Source organism: Mustela lutreola, chromosome 9 (assembly GCF_030435805.1).
Source record: "Mustela lutreola isolate mMusLut2 chromosome 9, mMusLut2.pri, whole genome shotgun sequence".
Lineage (NCBI taxonomy): Eukaryota > Metazoa > Chordata > Mammalia > Carnivora > Mustelidae > Mustela > Mustela lutreola.
Genome location: NC_081298.1, coordinates 138191360 through 138212937, shown reverse-complemented (window position 1 = coordinate 138212937; position 21578 = coordinate 138191360). Strand labels below are relative to the sequence as shown.

General features: G+C 54.3%; 1 protein-coding gene across 4 annotated transcripts in view; it reads left to right on the top strand.

Annotated features, from left to right (window-relative positions):
• Positions 1 to 21578, top strand: part of GREB1 (growth regulating estrogen receptor binding 1) — a 140809-nt gene that overhangs the window by 66837 nt on the left and 52394 nt on the right. For all 4 annotated transcript variants that reach the window (XM_059132619.1, XM_059132621.1, XM_059132618.1 and 1 more), the window contains exons 2-7: positions 1746 to 1926; positions 6667 to 6786; positions 9048 to 9224; positions 16720 to 16902; positions 18241 to 18384; positions 19406 to 19534. In XM_059132619.1, coding sequence (XP_058988602.1) covers positions 1770 to 1926; positions 6667 to 6786; positions 9048 to 9224; positions 16720 to 16902; positions 18241 to 18384; positions 19406 to 19534 — 910 coding nt within the window. In that variant the 5' untranslated portion in view covers positions 1746 to 1769. The remainder of the gene's footprint in view (positions 1 to 1745; positions 1927 to 6666; positions 6787 to 9047; positions 9225 to 16719; positions 16903 to 18240; positions 18385 to 19405; positions 19535 to 21578) is intronic.

Genomic DNA, 21578 nt, shown 5'->3' with positions numbered 1-21578 from the left:
GCATACTTAAAAAAAAAAAAAAAAAAAAAGGAAGGCTGATCTCCTGCCCCTCAATCTTGACTATTTAGAAATTAAAAATCCATTCCTGAATAATTAGCCAATTAAGGAGAGAATCAAACAGGAGGATTTCCATCTCAAAAGAAACGGAAAGGAGAGCACTGTATTCCAAGCCTGTGTGCCACGGCGGAAGAGGCGTCCAGAGGAAAATAAATAGCCTGAAATAGCTTTATTATTAAAGGAGTGGGAAATAAGAATGACAAGGAAGGAATCGTTTTAAGAAGTTTGGAAAAAGGACAATAGATTAAGCCAGTATGAGACAGAAACACAAAGCTAACTTTAAGGAAATAGAAAATAAACAGAAAACAGTAGGAAGGAATATAAATTTCTGTGCTGCTGCTTGGGGAGCGCTAAGCAGGGAGGTTCACCACGGACGACCCGAGGGACGTGTCTGAGCCGGTGTCGTACCTTTCGCTCAGCGGACTATGATGCGGCCGTGACCGTCATTGTAAAAGCGTAAGAGGACTGGGTGAATTGTTCATGTCCAGTGCAAAGTGCAGAATCAAAAATTTCATTTACAGAATGATCGTAACTGTGTGAATACAGTCTCCCGTTTCTCTCCTATCCCCAAGTTGTGAAGAAAATTAAGTCTGGAAAGAATGCATCATCCTAGCCCAGTGGGGATGAGGTGCTGGTGCTCGAGGACACAGAAGGACCTGGAAAACGTTGTGCTTATCTGGAAGAAGCCGGTCACCAAAAGACCATAGACCATAGGACTCCATTAATAGGAACTTTCCAGAGGACGCAAATCTACAAAGGCAGAGAGTAAATTAGCGGTTGCCAGTGGCTGGGGTGGGTTGGGAGATGCAGTGACAGCGTAAGGATACGAGGTTTCTTTTTGGGGTGATGGAGTTGTTCTAGAATTGATTGCGTGAGGGTCGCACGACACTGAGTACACTAAAACCCACTGAATTGTGTACTTTACCTGGCTAAATGGTCTGGGATGTGAAGGGTATCTTAAACTGCTAGCAAAGACATCACGGTGGTTATCTTGGGGGATGAGCACATCCGTGCTTTTTCCTTTTGTTTGTTCGCCGTCTTCTGTAATTTCTAGATTTCCACATTTTCCAGATGTAACTCCACATTACTTGGACAATGGAAATGGTAATAACCTTCCAAAACACTTTAGGGGAAGAATGTTAACAATTGGTCTTTTAGCAAAAAAGGCAGGGATGGGAAATCTGTGAGCCCACCTTCTGAGAAGGCGTGGGGTGGGGGGGTCTGGTCAGCCTGCAGTCTGGAGCCTAGCTGTCACGGGCGCATCGTGGCATTGCCGGCCGCTGTCGCACGCGTCAAGTGGCACGGGGCTGTTCTTCTGGGAGTCACAGAAAATAAACCATCATTTGAGCTCTCTTGAGGGCAGGATCCCATCTCAGGGAAAAACGGGGTGGGTGGAGGGGAGGACGGGGCGGGGGGAGGGCGGTGGGGGGAGGGGTCTGTGAAACCAGGGATGACCGGTTTCTAGGGAAAAATGCGAAGAAGTGTCAGACTCTGCTATCGGAGTGCTAAATTAGAGATAGCTGTTACTTATATAACTTCCTGTAATTGCCAGGCAGGGGCTGTCGCTGACAGCCGCCCTCTGCTTGGATCCAGAGCCCTTCCCTCCTGGCGACCGGCTCACTTCTGCCTTTGGGCTCCGGGCGCAGGGTCAGCCTTTCCAACTGACGCTGAAATGTCATTTTAAACAGCAGCCTCTGCCGCCCTTTCTGAAGATGGGAAACTCTTACGCCGGACAGCTGAAGACGACGCGGTTCGAAGAGGTCTTACACAATTCCATCGAGGCGTCCCTGCGGTCCAGCAGCCTGGTGCCCCGGCCCGTCTTCTCCCAGCTCTATCTGGAAGCCGAGCAGCAGCTCTCTGCCCTGGAAGGTAGGAGATGCGCCGGGGTGGGTCCTGCGTCCGTGCAGCTCCTGTTAGAACAGAACTGGAAACTCCTTCTCCCCTCTGTGTGGAAAACATTGGGTCTAGCAGAAAAGAATTATTAGAAAAGGAAAGATGCACTTACATTTTTCCTGGGCTAAGACTGAGCTTCAGCCAAAAGGATGCAAAGAATGTGGTTATTCATTGGCTCACGGGGGAAGGAAGAGGGCTGTGTTGGGACTGTCGTGCCTGGGTTGTTTCTGATGCTTTTGATAGAAGGTTTGATGTTCTCCCTGGATAAGTCAGAAATTTTAACACCCCTTGGCCCTTGGTGATTTTTTTCCTTCTCTGTCCAGGAATTCATGGTCCTATCTTCGCAAAATAGTCTCTAGGTAGTTTCTCTTTGTGATTGCAGATACGAGAGCCCTCTAGAAACTTTGAAACACCAAGACTAAACCCTTATGAATTGAGTGTGTGCCAGGAATAAATGAATCAGTTATATTCAGGCGTGGGGACAACTTTAGGATTTGCTTAATTATCCAGAGGATAAAATGGTTGTTTTCAGGCTTTAGTGTGTCTCTTTCATAGCCACGTGTTTTTTATGCCAGAAGTAACCCACAGCAGTCCACGGGATGAGACGGTGACCGTTACCTAAGTTCTTTTGGGCAGTGTATGCCTTCCGCTAGAAGTTCCCTGCAGACTTCACGTAGATATTGAAGGTGAAAAAGGGACTGTTGTTGAAAAGAAAAATGAATCAATTACAAGGCGTGCAATATGCCTGGTCCTATACTGGGGGTTCGCCATGTGTATGGGTTAGTCTGTGTGTGTGTGTGTGTGTGTGTGTGTGTGTGTGTCTGTGTGTGTTGGCAGGGTGTGGGGCTGGCTGGCTGCGAGGGTCGCACGTAAGAGAAAATGAGGCACAGAGTTGCTTGTGTGGGACCTGATAGTTCCTTATTCTCGCAGGAAGGCGTTCCTTGTGTCCGTCTTTGAAAAGTCCTTACGTTAATTTTGCAAACAGCCACAGTAAGGACCTAAAAGAGCTAGAGGAGGGTCTGGGAGAAACTGGGCTGTGCCCAAAAGCATGGATTAGGAAAACCAAGAATTCTCTGGTATCGAAAGCAGGCACGTTTTCCAGCAGGGGAAGCATCTGTGCAGCACTGGGGGAGATGACGAATGAGTGGAGGATACGGGCTGTGCTTCTGGCTAGCCGACAGACGTTTGTAGAACGTATGCATTAAACAGTCATCCGTAGCTACTTTCGGTACTGAAAGTCTTTGTTGCTAATCATGAATTACTGACGGTGACCATGATGACTTAGTCCATGTGAATGGCACCTTGAAATCTACAAAGTGCTTTCCACCTCCCCCTGCTAAGATGATTAAATCCCACGATTTGGGACCCTGGGAGAGGGCTTTGCTGGCAGGCTGCAGTGTCGAAGGAGGGCCCGAGTCAGGGAGTTGTACTCTTAGCTTTGGTGGCTCTGGGATGGAAAGGGGGCAGACCGGTGGTTAAGTCGGCAGGGGACAGGGGGCGGTTGCTCACCTCGGGGGTAGGAGAGAGGAGCAAGCCCTGGAAAGTTCCCCCCCAGCTTTTCCTCCGCCTAAGTTCTCTGCAGACTCCCCGGGAGGCTGCGTCTCGAACACTGACTTCTTAGGATGCCCTCCCCTGCCGATAGGGCATTGGGCAGCTGGCAATTTCCAGGGACAGCTGGAGGCGTCCCCTTCTCGTGCCTCCCGTGTTGAGTGCTGTAGGCGCCCTGCCTGCTGTCGGTGCAGCACCCCCACACTCCCCACCCCGTACGAAAACCAGAGCGGAACCTCCAGCTTTTCCTGTTCGTCCGCAAACAGAGAAATCCTCCCGAGGTGCAGGAAAGACAAAGAAGGGGTCTGGTGGGACGGGGGAGTCTCTCTTTCTCAGTTGGCTGGACGACACCATGAACAGAAGGCACACCTCTGCCCCTGGATTCTCTGTCATAAAACTTGGTGCGGACGGCTTGTCCTGGCCACACTTTGTTTTGTCTGTCTGTCTGCCAGCCAGGGTCTCTTTCTGTTGTCCTTCCTCAATCACATGAGAGGTGGTGTTTATGGCCAGGGTGCCGGCATCCTAAACACCCGGGGTCTGTAACATCTTCTGTGCTCCTGAGTGCCTTTCAGCTGGGGCCTCGGGCTTTGTTCTCCGGATTAGAGATTAGAGGATTTACCACACCTCCTCCCAGGGCAAAAGGCTTTTATGTGCGATTTACTTTCTTTCTTTCTTTCTTTCTTTCTTTTTTTTTTTTTTTTGAGAAAGACCAAACAAAACAAATACCACCCCAGTGTTTTGAGATAAGTATTAGTTAATTAAACGAGATGCAGTTAATTCTTGTAACCCCACCCCCTCAAAATGTCATATGGTTTCTTCTCGTGGAAAGAAGGGAAAATCCAGCTCGGCAGAGGGAAGTGCGGCTGCATCTGCGGGCACCTGTGTGTTCTCGTGTTAAGGTCCTCAGCTCCCGATCTGCCTGGTCTGGTGTGACGTCGTGGTAATGCCCTCCTCGCACCGGAGACCTTGGCTAGCAGGCCGGTGGGCTCAGCTCCCGGCTGTGATAAGTCTGTGATAAGTCGCCTCTCTCGCTGCCTGACTGATCCCATCACTGGCGCTGGGAAGTCTGGGGTGGACCTTTGACCTTTGAGGGCTGCTTTCTCATCCACCGGATTCTGAGCTCTTTCCTTGACTTTCTGAGGCTGAAGGCCCTCATTTTTCATTCTTTTGGGGAGTCTGGGTTCTTTCCTTGGGCTTTAGCAGAGTAACATGCAGACAGGCCCTCCTGCGGGGCTCTGAGTTCTCCAGCCTTCTCTTGCAGATTGTTGGGGTCTCTGCTCTGCCCTCGGGGCCTCTGGAGTCCTGGCTGGGAGAGGAGAGTGGCCGGTTGCACAGAACACAAACAGATCTGTGCTGCGCACTCTGCAGGTGGGGACAGGACAGTCCCAGCCCCCATGGGGACCTGTGCAGCATTGCTGGCGCCTGGGGTCTGGGCGGGACTCCACCCCTTAGGCTAATGGCCCACCGGGCCTGCATTTAATGGCAGGAAGGAGGCATCTGAGGGAGGCTCGGAACTATCCCCACCCCCTGCATGTGCTTCCTGGGTAATCTTTTTATGGTCTTCCTGCCACCTCCCTGTTCTCCAGGCTCAGAAAGACAGGGACACCAGGGATTTTTCACTTCCTGCTCTGACCTACCCAAGGTCACGGGCCTGAGTTGGCTTCAGATGTTCAGTTTCTTCTGCCTCTTGTCCCACGGGCACCTTTAAAGTGGCGGCCACCGTAGTAATTAAATCACATCAGGAAGATGCTGTGTGACGCTGATGGCCGACGGGAGCAGCTCAGAGGCCCTGTATAACCACCTCATTTCAAAGATGCAGGGTCTGATGCACAGAGAGGTTAAGTAACTTTCTCCTGGCCACACAGGCAGCGGCAGGCTCGAGAATTGAGAGTTCCCTGATTCCCAGCCCTTCTCTTTCCCCTGCACATGATTTCATCACTCGCCTAGAACCACCGAACCCACTGGATAGACGGAGGGGCAGAGCCGAGAAGAGGAGGCAGGAGAAACGGGAACACAGAAAGAGCGCTAAAACAGGAGGCAGAGAAACAAAAAAGAAGAAAAACGGTCTTCCAGCCCAGCCCCTTCCAGGATGCTCGTAATAACCCTATTCCACAAAGTTTGCATGCTAGTTATTAAATGACAGTTAAACCCGGACAAGCTGAGAGAGACTTTTGACCAAAAATGTCTGTTAAAAGGAGTTAGGACGGTACTTCCGTAGCCTGGGAAATTCATTCAGCTGAACCCCCTTCTTGAGCAGTGCTGGCCAAATGGGGCTCGAGGGGCTGTGCCCCCATCAGTTGGGCGTGCGTGTCCTGGGCACTGCCTCTGGGGTCACAGAGTGCATGAGGGCAGGAGCCCCATTCTCTGTGAGCCGAGAGGCTGCGGGGAATGACCAGAAGCTGTTTCACCACCGCGACAGAGCTCATGAGCAGGGAGCGGGGGGACTTCAAGACCAATCCCTGGCTCTTCCGGCCGGTTGCGTGTTTGCCAGTATGCGACGGCACTTAAAAAAAAAAGTTTCCCCAAGTCATAACCCGCCTGGTCGTGTTCTGGAATGGTGCTTTGTGTGTCTGTGCCAGACTCGGGTGTGTTTGTATTTCTGGTCCTCCCTATGCGTCCATTCCTCCCCTGGGGCTAAACGAACACGGACAGTTTGCATGCCTGAGAGAGACCGCTCACACGACGCTTTGTATTCCAAGCCACACAGGACAGTCGAACATCAGCGGGGGCCTCAGGTGACCCTGGGAGCCGGCTGTCACCCGAGGGATGCAGGACAGCCATTGGGTCCCTCTCTGTAAAATGGTCTATACCTGAATCTGTGGCCCCTCCCCCAGAAGGATTCTGGAGGGATTCTCAAAAGTTATGTGTGTGTGGAACCCTGGTGCGTGAGCAGACGCGTGCAGCTCTGCCGAATGGAAAGAGACGTGAACCTGAATTTGAAGTCACGAGGCCAGGCTGGGAGCCCGAGTCTGTGACCTTGGGAAAGTCCTGTAACCTCAGCTTTCCCCTCGGAACAGAGCCGGGCGGGGGGGGGGGGCGGGGGGAGAGGGGGTGGGGGGTGATGCCCGGCTCCCAGCAGGCCTGTAGGGACTGGTTAATTATTAAATGGCTGAGACTTGCTGGCCCCTTGCCTCTGACTGTCTCCTGCCTCCCCTTTGCCACTTGCAGGTGGCAGCCAAGTGGACAATGAGGACGAGGAAGAGGAGGGAGAAGCGGGGCTGGAGCCCACCTGTCCCCCAAATCCCTACCAGATGCACCCTCCGCCCGAAGGCTGCTGTACCATGGATGGTGAGGCTGGCAGCTGGCAGAGTCTGCGGCTGTGCGCCCCGGGTCCCCTGTGCCCCTGGTCCCTGGCTACATCCCCCTCCCGCCCCCGGGGGGCTGTCGGCTCACTGCCCCTTGGCACTCTGTGGACAGCTCGAGTTTACGAGTGGATTTGGATCCGTCCGTTCAGTGGTGGTTTGGAAACTCGGATATTTTCCCAGTTCGGGTCTGCCTGTGAGAATAATCACAGTGAGATTGTGAGAATAATCTTCCTCCGCGGACCCGCTTTACCATCGAGGAGGGGAGACGTGTGTTCTCTCAGGAGCCATGTAGAATCAGTCCGTGGAGGAACCGAGGCACAGGAATGCCGGGGGCGGGGGCTCCCTGGTCTGGTGATAAGAGCTCGCGCTCTGCCCTCAGAGAAACTTGGGGCTCTGCCACTCACTAGCGGGACAGCCTCTCGGAGTGCTGTGCGTTCATCTGCCGGTCACCACGCCAGTCGAGGGGTGTCACTAGTTAGGCCACTCCTGACTGGGCCCCTCCCCACTCTGGAAATACGGAGATAACAGGTACAGGAGCTCCCAGCTTCATGGAGCTATGGAGGCAAGCAGACACTTTGCACACGAGGTGGAAAGTGCTGACAGGGCGGGGTGGGCAAGCACGGGTGCCTGGGAGCTCAGGAAACGTTCCTCCCACAGGCAGAGAATTTAGGGAAGGCTTCCTGGAGGACGTGGCCCGTCATCTGGGTTTTGGAGGATTAGCAGGAGTCTGTGAGAAGGTTGGGGGAAACTGTTTCAGACAGAGGAACAGCATGTGCAAAGGCTCAGAAGGGGGAGAGTATAGCCCCTCTGGGGAGCTGCTGGCAGTGTGTGTAGGTAGGAGTCTGAGGTCTGGCCGGGCACGGCGTAGTGCTGAGGTCACACGGGGCGTGGAGGTCCCAGGTGCCATGTGTGTGGGCCTGGACTTGGCCTTGCACAGGATGGTGGCAGGAGAGACAGTCAGCTCTCAAGGAGGCTGCTCTTCTAGGGAGAGAGAAACCAGCGCCGTGGCTCTTCAGGACATAGGACTTCTAGTGTCCAGATGTTAAAAGGTCACCTAGTTAAAGAAGGAAACCGTGAACTCTGCAGTGGTCATTACAGAGATTTTCAAAGAATTTCCAAGTCAACGTGGAAACCACGGATTGTCCTTCGCCACTTTTCCTCCAGCTCTTCAGAAGGATGGGCCCAGGCCATGTAGCGAGAAGGCCTGCAGGGTGCTTCACCTCAGCCTCAGGGACTTTGCTGAACTTGCCCCCGACCTGGCCCAGCTCTCAGCAGCTCTGAGCACATCCCGGAACCTCTCTGAGCCTTGATTTCCATCTCTGCAAACTGGGGGCAGAATCACTTCCCCATGAGAGCTTTGCAGAGCTGTTCCTGGTCCAGTGCCTGGCACACAGTGAGCACTGTCTCCATGCCTGCCAACCCCCCGCCCAGGCCCCTTCATGACCCTCCCCGGGGGCATATGGGAGACTCTGGACCCACGTGCTGTAGACCCAGCACCTGTGAAGCAGGTGCATGCCGGAGGGCTCTGTTCGCGTTGTAGAGTCTGGCAGGAAAGCCTTGGGACCATCAGGATCCCATTAACTCTCATTGTTTCAGTTGGTAGCTAAGGATGGAGCAGACGCAGGAGATGGGCCGAGTGTGCCCTCATCCGGAAGACCTCGGAGAGGCCCATCCAAATAAATCTCAGCTGTTTCTCCCCTTTTATTTCTAGACATTTTAGGGCACTTATTTTCCAAATGGGAAATACATTTAAAAGCTCTAAATACAAAATGTTCAAAAGGGTCTAGAGTGCCAGGCTCGCTGACGATCACTCGCCTTGTGTCCCGGTCCCCTCCCCAGGGGCAGCCAGCACCAGGCGGCTCTGGCTCCCTCGTTGTGACATTTCCCTGTTTCTCATACATGTGAAAAGTGCAGGGTGTGGAAAATACCACATTACTCACAGTTTCTTGGGGATCCATCACGTGTACATTTTAGTTGACCCTTGCTCGTCCACCGTTTTTCCTGCGGAGTTTCATTTGTACGTGAATGACGGGGACACCGCGTCTTCAAAGGAATTAACATGCGTCAGGTGTCCCGAGTAACTGTGGTTCTAATTTTATCTCTTGGAAGTAATATTAAAGTCAGCCACATGCAGAGGTGAGGTTTGCTCCTGACAAGACCTGGAACGTCCTCCCTGGGCCCACGGGGAGCCTGGTTCTGGGGAAGCCCCTTGGCGCGCATGTGAGTCCTGTCCATTCCTCGTAGGGTTCTGCCAGGCGGGGAAGGACCTGCGTCTCGTCTCCCTTTCCAGTGAGCCCATCGACATCCCCGCAGGCTTTCTCCTCGTGGGGGCCAAGTCCCCCAGCCTGCCGGACCATCTCCTGGTGTGTGCCGTTGACAAAAGGTTCTTGCCTGATGATAACGGACACAACGCTCTTCTTGGTAAGTCCTTCTCTGTGGTTCCACCTGCCTGTGGGGGTGGGGACACGGGAGGCCTTTGGTCGGGGGTGGGGTATGGGGGCCTCCTGTGGGGGCCTCTTCTTCAGCAGGCCCTGTCTTCCCTTGTGGAACTGGAAGGTTAATGAGATTTACTTATTTATTTACTTATTTATAATTTTTTAAAATGAGATTTATTTTTAAATGTGATGAACTTCCTATAGAGAACCTGACCTTGAGAATGAACTTTTTTAGATGTATGTTCATCAGACCTTTTCTAAGTGCCTTCCCGTGTCAAGAATAGGATAAAGGGGCACCTGAGGGGCTCAGCTGGTTGAGCGACTGCCTTCGGCTCAGGTCATGATCTCAGGGTCCCGGGATCGAGTCCCGCATGGGGCTCAGGGAGGCTGCTTCTCCCTCTTCCACTCTCCCTGCCTGTGCTTTCTCTCACTCTATGTCAAATAAGTAAATAAAATCTTAAAAAAAATATAAAGAGTAGGGTAGAGACCTGTCCGAGACGGTTTCAGAAGCCATCAGACAAGAGGCAGAGGGAGAATGGGGCCGAATGTGTGTTCCTGCTTGCAGAACATTCGTACCTTGTCCGTCAAGTGCGGAGTGATTCCCACACGTGCTCTTGGCCGTTCAGCAATCTGGCCCCTTCGCCGGGCCTGGTGTCTCCTTAGGAGGAGGAGCAGACAGGCAGAAGGGCTTTAATGATGGGGGCCAGACACAGCCCCAGAAGCCGTTTTCTCTGTAGAACGGGTACGTTTCCTGCTTGACCCCGCCCCTGAAGCTGAGTAGGTCCATGCTTGTGCGTGGGTATTTATAAGCACGTTTTATGTCTGAGACACCATGGGAAGGGCCCGAGGGGAGGAGAGACCAGGGGGGCAGGATGGAGCCGCAGAAAACAAAGACATGGTTCCTGCCTCCAGGTGACGGTGGGGGTGGGGGGGGGCGGGTAATGCCAGGAAGCAAGGCAGGTGACGCTGCAGGGGCAGCTCTGGGACAGTGACCAGGGAGAGAGCGGCTCATATTGTACCGAGCTCGTGAAGACAAGAACAATCCCGGAAAATTCCCAAGGAGCTCATGGAGTCCTTCCGTCTCAGATTTAGCGTGCTCCTCGAGACCACTCCAGAGGCCATGTGCCGGGAGGACGGCGCGGGTGACTTGCCGTTCGATCCGGTGGTGGCCGGGGCTGCGGCTGAATTCCCCCACGTTGTGACTGTAAAGGAATGACGAGGGCAGTAAATCAAGGAGGTTCTGGGTCTTGAGAGGTGGAGACAGGAATCTCTCAGTGCATTCACCACCAGCGCCCCCCTCCCCCGACAGCTCCAGCTCCTCAGGTGGCAAGGGCAGAGGAAGTGGGGTCTTTGTTAACTGCTCGCCAAAAAGCCATCGGAGGTCGGTAACGAGGGGCGGTTGGTAATAACCGATGCTTTCTTCTTTTAAAATAACTTTATGCTCTCAGCTTGCACACTTAACACTGTTTGGGTTTCCTGCAATTAGCCCTATGGTTGCGCAGGACGAGGGGGCCCCCCAGCCCTCCGGCGGCCCGGGCTCCGTGCTTTTTAGTGATCTATAAAATGGAAGCTCTGCAGGATCTTGGGGGAAGCAATGGCTTTAACTCCTAATTTATAACCCCCCACCCCCCAGTTTATAATGAAGGGAATCTTGTTTTAGCGACTTTGAATCAACCAAGGGATTTTGTCTGAGAAGATGAAAATCTCGGTGCGTGTTTCCAGGTGTTGACGATAATTCAGCGAAATGGGCTGACAGCTCAGGTAAAAGAAAACATGGGGCTGCGACGTTCATTTTCCCCCTTAGGTGTAATTGAGTCCTGTGTTCACTCAGCAGGCAGAGCATTAAGCATTTATGGAATGTGTACCCGGATGGGATGTGGACTTCGAGTTCAGTGCCGGGGCCCCAAAGTCAAATTCACGGGTCCTTCCCTGGGAGCTTGCCTCTTGGGGCGAAAACTCAGGCAAGCAGGGACTCAGCTCAGAGAGCTGCAGATATCAATCTTTTACTACATCTCTGTGCAGCACGCTGTATGGGGGAGCTGCGGAAGGGCGCACTGAGCCCCGGTGACGGGCGGGGGGGTCCCCGAGGGTGTGGTGTTGAGCTGGGCCCTGAAAAACCAGCTGCGTTATGTCAGCCGGAGAACAGTGACAGCAGCAAGGCACTCGGAGCAGCCCCGTCACGGAGCCCTGACCCTGCGCCCGAAATTGCTCAGAGGGATGCGATAAGCCCAGGAGGTGGGTATGTTATTACCTGGCGCTTATGTATGAAGGAACGAAGGCACAGAGAGGTTAGGTGACTTGCTCAGGGTCACCCAGCTAGTAAGTGGCAGGTCTTGAATTTGAATCCGGGTGCTCCGGCCCTAGTCTCATATTCCAGAAGATGGGGTGCTCTCGGGCAGGAGGGGGGCCGCGTGCAAGGAGGAAGATGGTGTGCTGGAGGGACGGGGGGAGACTGGGAGTGGGGGCTGCCTGGGCCCTGCCTGGGAAAGGCTCTGGTACCCCAGAAGTCACTCCCTCCAGGCTGAGCAGGGAGCCCAACACGGGGCTTCCATAACCCTGAGGGCATGACCTGAGCTGGAACCAAGAGTTGGATGCTTAACCCACAGAGCCACCCAGGTGCCCCAGGAAGGCATTTTCAAACTGTGGAAGTAGGGGGAAGCCTGTGATAGTGTTATGTATCTGTCTTGTGTCTGCAGCAGTTACTAAGACCCGGTCCGTTGCATTTCACTTCTAACTCTTCCTCTGTCCCTACCCGATTATTTGGAGGCAAATCCCAGATGTGTCATTTCCTCTGTGTGCATTTCACTGTGTATCTCTAAAAAGAAAGGGCTTTTTGTTAAAAACCTAACACCGTTATTGTATCTAAAACATGTAGTAGTCATTTTATAACATCGAATATCCGCTGTGTTCAAATTTTGTCTTACAGTTTTTGTTGGTTGGTTTTACAGTCAAGATCCAAACAAGATTCTCCCACAGCATTGGTTGACCTGTCACTCATTCTCTCTCCATGTACGGTCCCCTCCGTTCGGTGTTCCTGGAACAGTTTCTGTGTTTGGAAATGTTCAAACTTGGGGATGGCTGTGTTTTTAACTTGCATTTTAGAACAGTCTCTCAGAGGTCACACGAACAAGAGATTTCTCTCTGCCTCTTCCTAAGGAAGAACTAGAGGCAGGGGACCTAGTTCTGAGCCTTCCTGTAGGATTCTAGATAATCCCCGGGTCTTGTTGGGTATGTTCCCAGCCTGCTCATGTACCATCACTGTTTGTTTCATCTTTCCACGCCCATCACCCCCATCTCGTTTCTGTCTCGTCTGAACCCTGACTCAGATCTTAAGGCTTTTCCCGCCTCTCGGGTGTGGGCCTGTAGGACCGCGTGCCTCTCGCCCACTGCCTGGTGGGCGCTCTGGTCTGGGTCCCTCTTCTGAGGCACACCCAGGAGGAAGCAAAGGGAGGTGCGCCTAGAGGCCCATGTTCAGAGACACAAGTAGAAGGGAGATCCCTTCTTTTTTTTTTAAATTTTTTATTTTTTATAAACATATATTTTTATCCCCAGGGGTACAGGTCTGTGAATCGCCAGGTTTACACACTTCACAGCACTCACCAAAGCACATACCCTCCCCAATGTCCATAAACCCACCCCATTCTCCCAACCCCCCTCCCCCCAGCAACCCTCAGTTTGTTTTGTGAGATTAAGAGTCACTTATGGTTTGTCTCCCTCCCAATCCCACCTTGTTTCATTGATTCTTCTCCTACCCCCTTAACCCCCATGTTGCATCACCACTTCCTCATATCAGGGAGATCATATGATAGTTGTCTTTCTCTGATTGACTTATTTCGCTAAGCATGATACGCTCTAGTTCCATCCATGTTGTCGCAAATGGCAAGATTTCATTTCTTCTGATGGCTGCATAGTATTCCATTGTGTATATATACCACATCTTCTTTATCCACTCATCTGTTGATGGACATCTAGGTTCTTTCCATAGTTTAGCTATTGTGGACATTGCTGCTATAAACATTTGGGTGCACGTGCCCCTTCGGATCACTACGTTTGTATCTTTAGGGTAAATACCCAGTAGTGCAATTGCTGGGTCATAGGGCAGTTCTATTTTCAACATTTTGAGGAACCTCCATGCTGTTTTCCAGAGTGGCTGCACCAGCCTGTATTCCCACCAACAGTGTAGGAGGTTCCCCTTTCAGGGAGATCCCTTCTGTCCTTCAGTTGGAATTTGGCCAAAATATCAAGGCTGGGGTCCACGGACGTGTTTTTTCCTCATGGTCGTGAGGCGGTATTTACCTCCACAAGCAGGATCGTGGCAGGAACCACAGAAGTGAAGCGCGAAGCGGAAGAGGAGGAAACCGCCCACCACGCCGCAGTGAACATCTGTTTTACTCGGCCCCTTTTTCTTCTCCATCCACCATCCACGTGGGGCTTTGGATTGGTCTTCACGGCTTGTGTTCACAGCCGGACACAGTGTTCGATGCCGGGTGTTTTCCCTTCGTTTGCTGAAGGAAGCCAGAGACGATGCTGGTTTTGTCCCGAGTCGCCGTTCATTTTCAGGGAACAGGGGCGCGGCCCCCTGGCTCCCCAGTGTGGCACGTGCCTGCCTGGGATGGCTCCGTCCTTAAATAGAGCGCGGAGCCCCTCTCCAGGTCTGACCTCGGCTGCACGGCCCTGTTGAGCCCTGCCTTGCCAGGGGGCTGCCCACCGGCGGCAGAGCCTGGCTCTGTGCGCACATGCAGCAGGGCCGTCTGGGCAGACGGACACGGCTAGACAGGGGCCCGTAGGACCAGCGGTCGTGCTGCCGTGTGTGCTCTTGGGAGACTCGGTTTTATGCAGGGGACCCTGCGCCGTAGGCATTGGAGGAACCGTGTCTCTCAACTCTGGGCGTTTGTGCCGCGGAGTTGGAGCACTCGGGCTGCATCCCGGGCTTTCTGTCTTTGCAAGAGATTATTATCAATGCCCCAGTCCTGAGGCAGATTTCCAAAGAGAATGGCTCATTTTATGCATCCTTGTGAACATTTTTATTGCCTTGCAGACAATTTCCTGAAATGTTAGAATTCCCTCATGTGTTCAGTTGGGGTGATTTCATCCATTTCCCTGGTCTCCTGGGACTGGCTGGGAAGCTGTCCTGGGGTGTCCTTGGTCGCCCCCTTCTGTGGTCCCAGATCACCTCTCTGAAGGGCAGCCTCTTCTCCTGGCCAAAGCAGGAGAGCAGCTTGCCTGCCGGCTCCCTCAATATGTGCTGGACTCAGAAGACCTGGGGTTTCCCCTTCTGAACCACAGGGAGACATTCCTGATGGTCTTTGCTTCCCAGTCCTGCTTCTGAAAGGGAGCCGTGGTCCCGCAGCCCATGTTGCTCATGGGACCAGGACCTGACATCCATGTAGCTGCTTCTGGACGGCAGTGTTGGCCTTGGCACGGTTGGCCTTGGCCTTGGCTCTTAGCATCACGCGGCCTGGCAGTGGTTCTTGTCCACCCATGTTTTCAACACTTGGGGCCAGAGTCCCTTCCCGAGAGCTTGGAAGGTTTTTTGGGGCCTTATTCTTTGATGGCGGGTGAGCCAGGTTGGAGACAAAGCCATAAATAAAAGTCAGATTATTATCTCAAAGTATATGCAGAAATCCCAAAGCGTTCATGGGGATAGTTCCCTGGCTTCTCCCGGCTTCCCGCCTGCTGTTTACTGACTGTCTGCCACGTGCCGGGCCCTAGTCTGTGCACAGGAACTTACACGGACACACACAGCCCACACCTACGTGCACTCACACCACGATGCCCGTCCTTTGGAGCATGGGGAGAGTTAATGGGGAAAAAAAGATGCAAATTTCAATAAAAACGGAAGAAGAGGTTACCATGATCCTCTCAGCAGAATAAAGGGCAGTCGAGGGTTGAGAACAGTAAGCTTCAACCCTTTGGATCAAGGACAGGTCTGAAGAGGTGGACATTTGAGATGGGCATTGAGTGACAGCGGGACACAGGCAGGTGGGGCTTCCGTAGGAAGGAGCCTGAGCCTGGTGGGAGTGGGCGGAGGTCCCGTTGGGGATTCGGCATAGCAGAGTGGGGAACAGGAGCGGAAGCTGGAGGAGGGGGTTGGGTAGGATTCGGGGTGGCCTTGAATGTCATGTTTGTGGTCGACACTCTGTTCTCAGGCCAGAATGGGGCCACACACTGTCTGCATCCGGCTGGGACTCGTACGTAACCTTTCTTGTTCTCAGCCTTCCCCAAAGAAGGTTCTGCTGTCCCGATCAACCAGTTGTTATGTCAATAGAGCCGAGTGATCTGTCTGGGGGACAGCAGATGGCCAGAACGTCCCTGGTTCTCTGGGCACGTTTGTTCCCTTTCTGTCCACAGTAAGTTTCTATAACATAAGTGTCTCGTTTCTCTGTGGACATGCGTTGAACCATCAGGAACATGTTATTTTGGCAGAGTCTCAGGAAGGCCGTGTTTAAACAAGCCAGGCTTACATACGTGGCCGTGTGGCTCTCCTGGGCTAAGTCACAGTGGCCTTTGTAAGCTTGAAGCCACAGACTGTGACAAAATTAGTCAATCTCCGCTTCAGGGGCTTTGCTCCCAAAGGACCTCGTACCGTGGGAAGCCGACGCACCAGTGGGCGAGGCGAGGTCTGAAGGAAGGCTTTCTTGAGATGCTGGGGGTAGAGGCGAGCGGCTGTCGGGCAGAAAAGGCAGAGCGGCCCCTTCCTCCTCTGCGAACCAGTGGTTGTGAGTGTGGTTTGGTTGGACTTGATGGTTTGTAGAAGTCTTCCCACGCATACTCTCTGGATTGTACCTGCTCATAGGGGGTCGTTTTGTCATGGGGCAGCCTTTCTGGAGCCTCACAGCTGGTGGGAACCTCTGCCCCTTCCCAGGAAGGCCCATTCGGGCCTCAGCAGCGGGACGCTGACACGGTGACAGCCACACTCTCACAGACGGTCTCTGCTCCCCTGGCTGCCGAGCTCCCAGCATTTCCTCACTGCTCTTCTGGCCAAGCACCATGATGCTTTCCTTTCTTTTCAACAACTCCTGGGAGCGGGATGGAAGCTGGGGCTCTCGGGAGGTCCCTCCGTGCATCCTAGTGTCGGTGGTCTGAGGACTTTGCGATTCTGTGATTGGAGATGGGGACGTACAGTCTGTTACAAGCACTTGGTCGGTATAGACAGTCGAACACGATAGTTCGTGTAAAGTTTGCTCTGTGTCACAGGCGTGAACACTTGCCCCTGGGGCCAGTTCAGTCTTCAGAGTTTGCTGGGAGGTGCGGGGAGGGGGGTGGTGTGGTATGTTCGTGACTGAGTCTTTTTGGTCCCCTTTCTGTTTGAGTCAAGGTCATCCTGACCCCTGGCCCAGCATAAGGTACCAGGGGCCTTTGCCCTGTGGAATCTTCTGGTTGGTGGTACAGAATGTGCATAGAGTTTCCCTAAAGTCTGTATTATTTGAAGAGGGTGTTGAAGGTAAGCTAGAGACTTTCGTGGTCGCTTCCTCCCGCAGGTTTCTCTGGGAACTGTGTTGGCTGTGGGAAGAAAGGCTTCTGTTACTTCACGGAATTCTCTAACCACATAAATCTTAAGCTGACCACTCAGCCCAAGAAGCAGAAACACTTGAAGTATTACCTGGTCCGCAACGCACAGGGGGCTCTCACCAAAGGACCTCTCATTTGCTGGAAAGGCTCAGGTGAGCCCTTGGACTTCGGGCGGGGTTGGGTGGGCGAGTGGGGGTCCTCCGAGTGGCCCTGGGGCCAGGCAGCAGGGCTTAGAGGAGAGCAGGCTCCACAGTCTCCGGGAGGCAGGACTGCGGGCCGGGGGCCAGCCCCGTGCCGTCGCTGCGCTGCCGTGACTTAGGGGTGTATCTGGTACCTGCCGAATTGTGCAGGACATTGAAAAGCTGACAGAGGGCCACACTGTGCCGTGCCTGTGCTTGTAGCTGGTGTTTGGGGTAGAGGTTCTCAACCGGGGCTGATTTTGTCCACCATGGGACATTTGGCAGTGCTTGGAGACCTTTATGATCCCCGTGACTGGAGAGTGCTGTCATCCAGCCGGTGTAGACCAGAGACTCCGTAAAACAGCCACCCCACCCTCCTGCAAAGAATTATCCAGTCCAAAATACCAGTGGTGCTAAGGCTGAGGGACCCTGAGTTAGGGGAATAAGGGCTTGAATAATGCCCCACTTTTTCTGCCCCGAACTCTGTGAGCAGAATAGAAAGTCCAGCCTCAGAGTCCTGTCCTTGAGGACATTCCTGGGCTTCCCCCCCCTTCCTATCTCCCCGTATCACCCGTGGCTAAGTCATCTATGGAGGGAAGTGGGGGGATGGGTTTTCAGCCATAAGTGGTCCCTGAGATGCCCCCACTCACCCAGGTCTGGAGGGACATGTCCCAGGAGGGGTCTCAGCAAGAATCTTTTGTCCCTCATTGTCTGCGTCCGCTCCCTTCTGGTCGTCTGGCCTCCCCCAGCCAGCTGCTGTGAAGAGAAGGCGGGCTTCAGGAGGGGCTGGCTCTGGGCATTCCTCCCCTGCCCCCTCCTCTTCTCACATCACTCCATAGGTATTTCTTGTGTCAGTCATTTTCTAGGTCCTGGGGGCCAGTGGTTCTTCCACTGTGGGACCCATAAGAGTCTGTGATCACTTGCTATGACCACGCACCTCCCCGGCTGGCCGTGCAGCTGGGGGTCCATCTTTCTGACAGAGGGTGACTTTTAGGATAGAGGGTGGGGAAGGATGTTGGCGCTTCCTCTCCCTCTGTCTCTTCTTTCCTTGGACTCGAAGGGCAGCGATTGGGTGACTCATCTGTGTCCTCTGTTTTTCTCAAATGCTCATGATGCCTCCCACTCCTGGTCGTCAGAGCTGTCCCCCAGACGGATTCCCCTGGCAAGCCCACCTCCCTCCAGCTACCCTGAAGCAAAGCCAGGAAGGCGTTGGCACCATTTTGGTTATCTAGGTGTCTAGCTCTCTTGTCTAGGAGAGCATTCCAGAATTGGTGCAGAATTGGTTTTGATGCGTGCTTCTTGCTCCCTTAGAGTTCAGAAGCCGGCAGACCTCAGCCAATACTTGCTCCAGTTCCCTCTTCCTGCCCGGGGAGAGCTCCGGGCCCCTGGCGGCCTTCTCCAGCGAACCCGTTCCTGGAGCGACACCGAGCATCCCGATGGGAGCCCAGCAGGCAGGTGAGTGGTGGCGAAATGCCAGCCATGCTGCATCCACGGGCTGGCATGTCCCCGGCATGTCCCCTGCATGTCCCTGGCATGGCAGCTCCATGAGGCAGCCACACATTTTTCAAGATAACTAGAAGGCTTTGCCTGCGCTGTCTGCAGCGATTTTGTGTTTCATCGTGAATTTGTAGTAGTTTCCGGCACAGCGTGCTGTGTTTTTAATTTAGAAAGATGTCCTGTCTTCCTTCCTGTTGGCAGCAAAACGTGATCTCCTTGTTGGTGGTGTGGGGCATGGGGGTCCCTCTGCACCCCCAGTTTGCAGCTTAGAGCTCGCTCTAGAATGACACCACATCCGTGCTGGGCTGGGGTTCCTGGGAGGGGCAGGTGAAACCAGCTCGTGGCCCGCAGTCCCACGGGCACCTCCTTGAGTCCTAACAGCACTCTGCATGTGGGCTTGAGTTTCTCCGGGGCACCACCCGGGAAGTCGAGGCTGAGCTGGCTTCAGAACCATGCTCTGGACCCCTCCTCATGCCGCCGCACCCACTGGAAATGGTCTGGGCTGCCCTCGACTCTGGAGGGCCTTCCAGACCATTCTGGCTGATGCAGGCACGTAGGTGTTGTGGTGGGGCTCACGAGACCAGTACCCCCAGTGTCCTCCAGGATTGGCCCCAGGCCCCGCGAGCAGCCCGGAGTGGGCAACCGCAAGCCTGATGGGATTCCCAAGCGTGTCTGCTACAAGCCTGAGCCGGGCGGGGAAGGGGAGGGTGGCGGAAGAGCCTTGTGTGCTCCTCTGGGATTCAGGGTTCCCACTGGCCCCCAGGTCTGCCTGGTTCTCCTTTCACGCAGGCCGTGCTCCCTGGGACAGGAGTATGTGTGCATCTGTGTTTGTGTGTTCTCAGTGGGCAGAGTCACTTGTCGGCCAGAAGCTCGTTTATAACTTTATAAAAATGGAAGAAGAGTAATTTCCTGCCACCTGAGCTCACAGGGCATCCTGTGATCTGAGTGTGTGCTCCCTCTTCTCTCTCTCCGCTGCCAGGACCAGCCTCCGAGCACCCCTCGCTAGCGGCCGCTGTGGGTCCAGCTGTTCTCAATGGCAAGGACTCCCCGAAGCACCAGCAGCTGGTGAAGAATGACCTGTCAGCCATGCCGCGGCCCTCTGCGCTTGGTAGTGTTGCTGGTCCTGCTGGGGCGGGGGTTGGTGGTGTCTTGCTTTCCTCTGGGCTGGGCTGTTGGGGGAGTCATGGGGCGACCATGCTGGGGCCCCCGCACCTCCTGGAGTTGGTGTGGCATGGACGGGGAGTTGGGACCGGCCAGCAGGTGCCTCCAGAGTCTGGGGGGCTGTGCCCAGGCCCCGGTACTTGGGGGAACCTGCAGCTCTGGCCACCGACTTGAGTGATGGGCATCTGCCAGGAAGCAGCGGGTGGCTCATCTCCTGTGGGCTCACACATCAGGAGGGCTGTAGAGTTCTGGGCAGCATGGTGGCAGGGGAGGAACGTGGGCTCCCAATTCAGATAACTGTGAATTCGAAACTCAACTGCGGCTCGTATTAGTTGGGGCATCTTGGACAAGCCTTCTGACCAAAGTGCCTCATCTGGAGATGAGAATTCTGCTCTCAGGGCAGCCGAGAGGGTCAGCTGAGGGGCTGTGTGGAAATTCAGGGCACATCTGGCAGCTCACAGGTGGACACCATTAGGCCACCCACATCATCATCATCCCTGAGCTGGTCTTCTCAAGGAGGGCTTCCTGGAGGAGGTGACAGCTCAGCTACAGCTTACAGTTTGGGAAGCATGAGAGATGGTAAGGGAGGAAGCATGGAAGAGGGCGAGGAAGTGAACAAACGGGTTAAGCAGTCCGGGACATGGAGTCTGACCCTGGGCTCTGTGTTTGCCCCTCCGTGCTTGTGGGAGCTGTTTAGGGAGCCAGGCTTTCTTCTCTCTTCCTCCATGCACATAGCTAAGTGGATTTTGGGATCCAAGACTGTTCACTGGAAGAGCCTATAACAACTGTCCAGCCCCACACTCTGGTAGAGGAGGCACGTGAGGCCCAGAGAGGCAGCCCAGCCTTGCCCAGGCTTCTCTGCTTCCGGTACCCAGCCAGTGGAGGACTTCCCTGGCGGGAGTCTCCCTCTTAGTTGAAGGACCATTGTGTTTTCTGAATTGGACCTGAGACTCCCCTGTCCTAACCAGCGTGGAATCTGAGGTCAAGCTCTTGTCCCTCCTCTGGCAGGAGGAGTCTCAGGCAGGCCCCCACTTTTCTTCCTCTGACTGGTTCTTCTCAGCGAGGGGCTGAATTTAGGGTGGCCAAGGACCGGGCTTCTGGGACGGCGACAGCAGGCCTGACCTGTGACGCCTGTCCTGCCTGCGGTGCACAGCCAGCCTTTACCCTGGAGAATGGGCCGTGTGGGAAGGAGAAAGCCCCCAGGTCCCCAGTAATGCTCGAGCCCTTCTGGAACCTGCCCCCAGCCAACCCGTACAATCCCATTATTCCCTGTGGCTTCTGCACTCCAGTGTGGGATGGTTCAGTGCCCCCATGCCTGTCCCCACACCCGGCCACACATCAGGATCTGGAAGTATCTCCCTACCCCACCGCTAACGCACCTTTCAGGGCATAGCTCAGGTGACCCCTCCTACAGGACGGCTCCCTCCCTCCCTGGCACGCCCCAGGGCTCTCTCTCCCTTCTGTGGCCACCCGTGTCCTGTAAGCAGTGACATTCCCAAGGGCATTGCCGGTGTCCTCCCCATCTTGGGGCCCCAGGTGCCCAGCTTTCGTGGATGCTGACAGAATGGAGTTGCTTTAACAGCCCAGCCGAAATGTGGGAGGGCCTGCCTGGGCCTTCTGGCTCCCTCAGGGGAGAGAGGAAATCAGTTTTAAGAAACTGTTTCTGAAACTGTGAGAAGTGTTGGATGTGGGCTTGACGGCTGTCGCTCTGTGGTTCTCAGTGGGGAGGTACTGCCCCCTGCTGGGGGCTGTTAGCAGGCGCCCAGGATCCTTCCTTGGAGGTCCCCCACTGGGGGTGGGGGTGCTCTGTGTCCGGCAGTGAGTGGACTGCGTAATGAAGACTTGCTCACCCAGAGTGCCAAGTAGTGACCCCTTCCCCCAGTATCAGGAGCCACTGCGGGAAATGGTCCACGCTGGGAGCACAGGGACAGCTCCCGGTGACATCACTTTGGGACATCACACTAGGGTTGGCTAGAGCTTGCGTCCCAAAG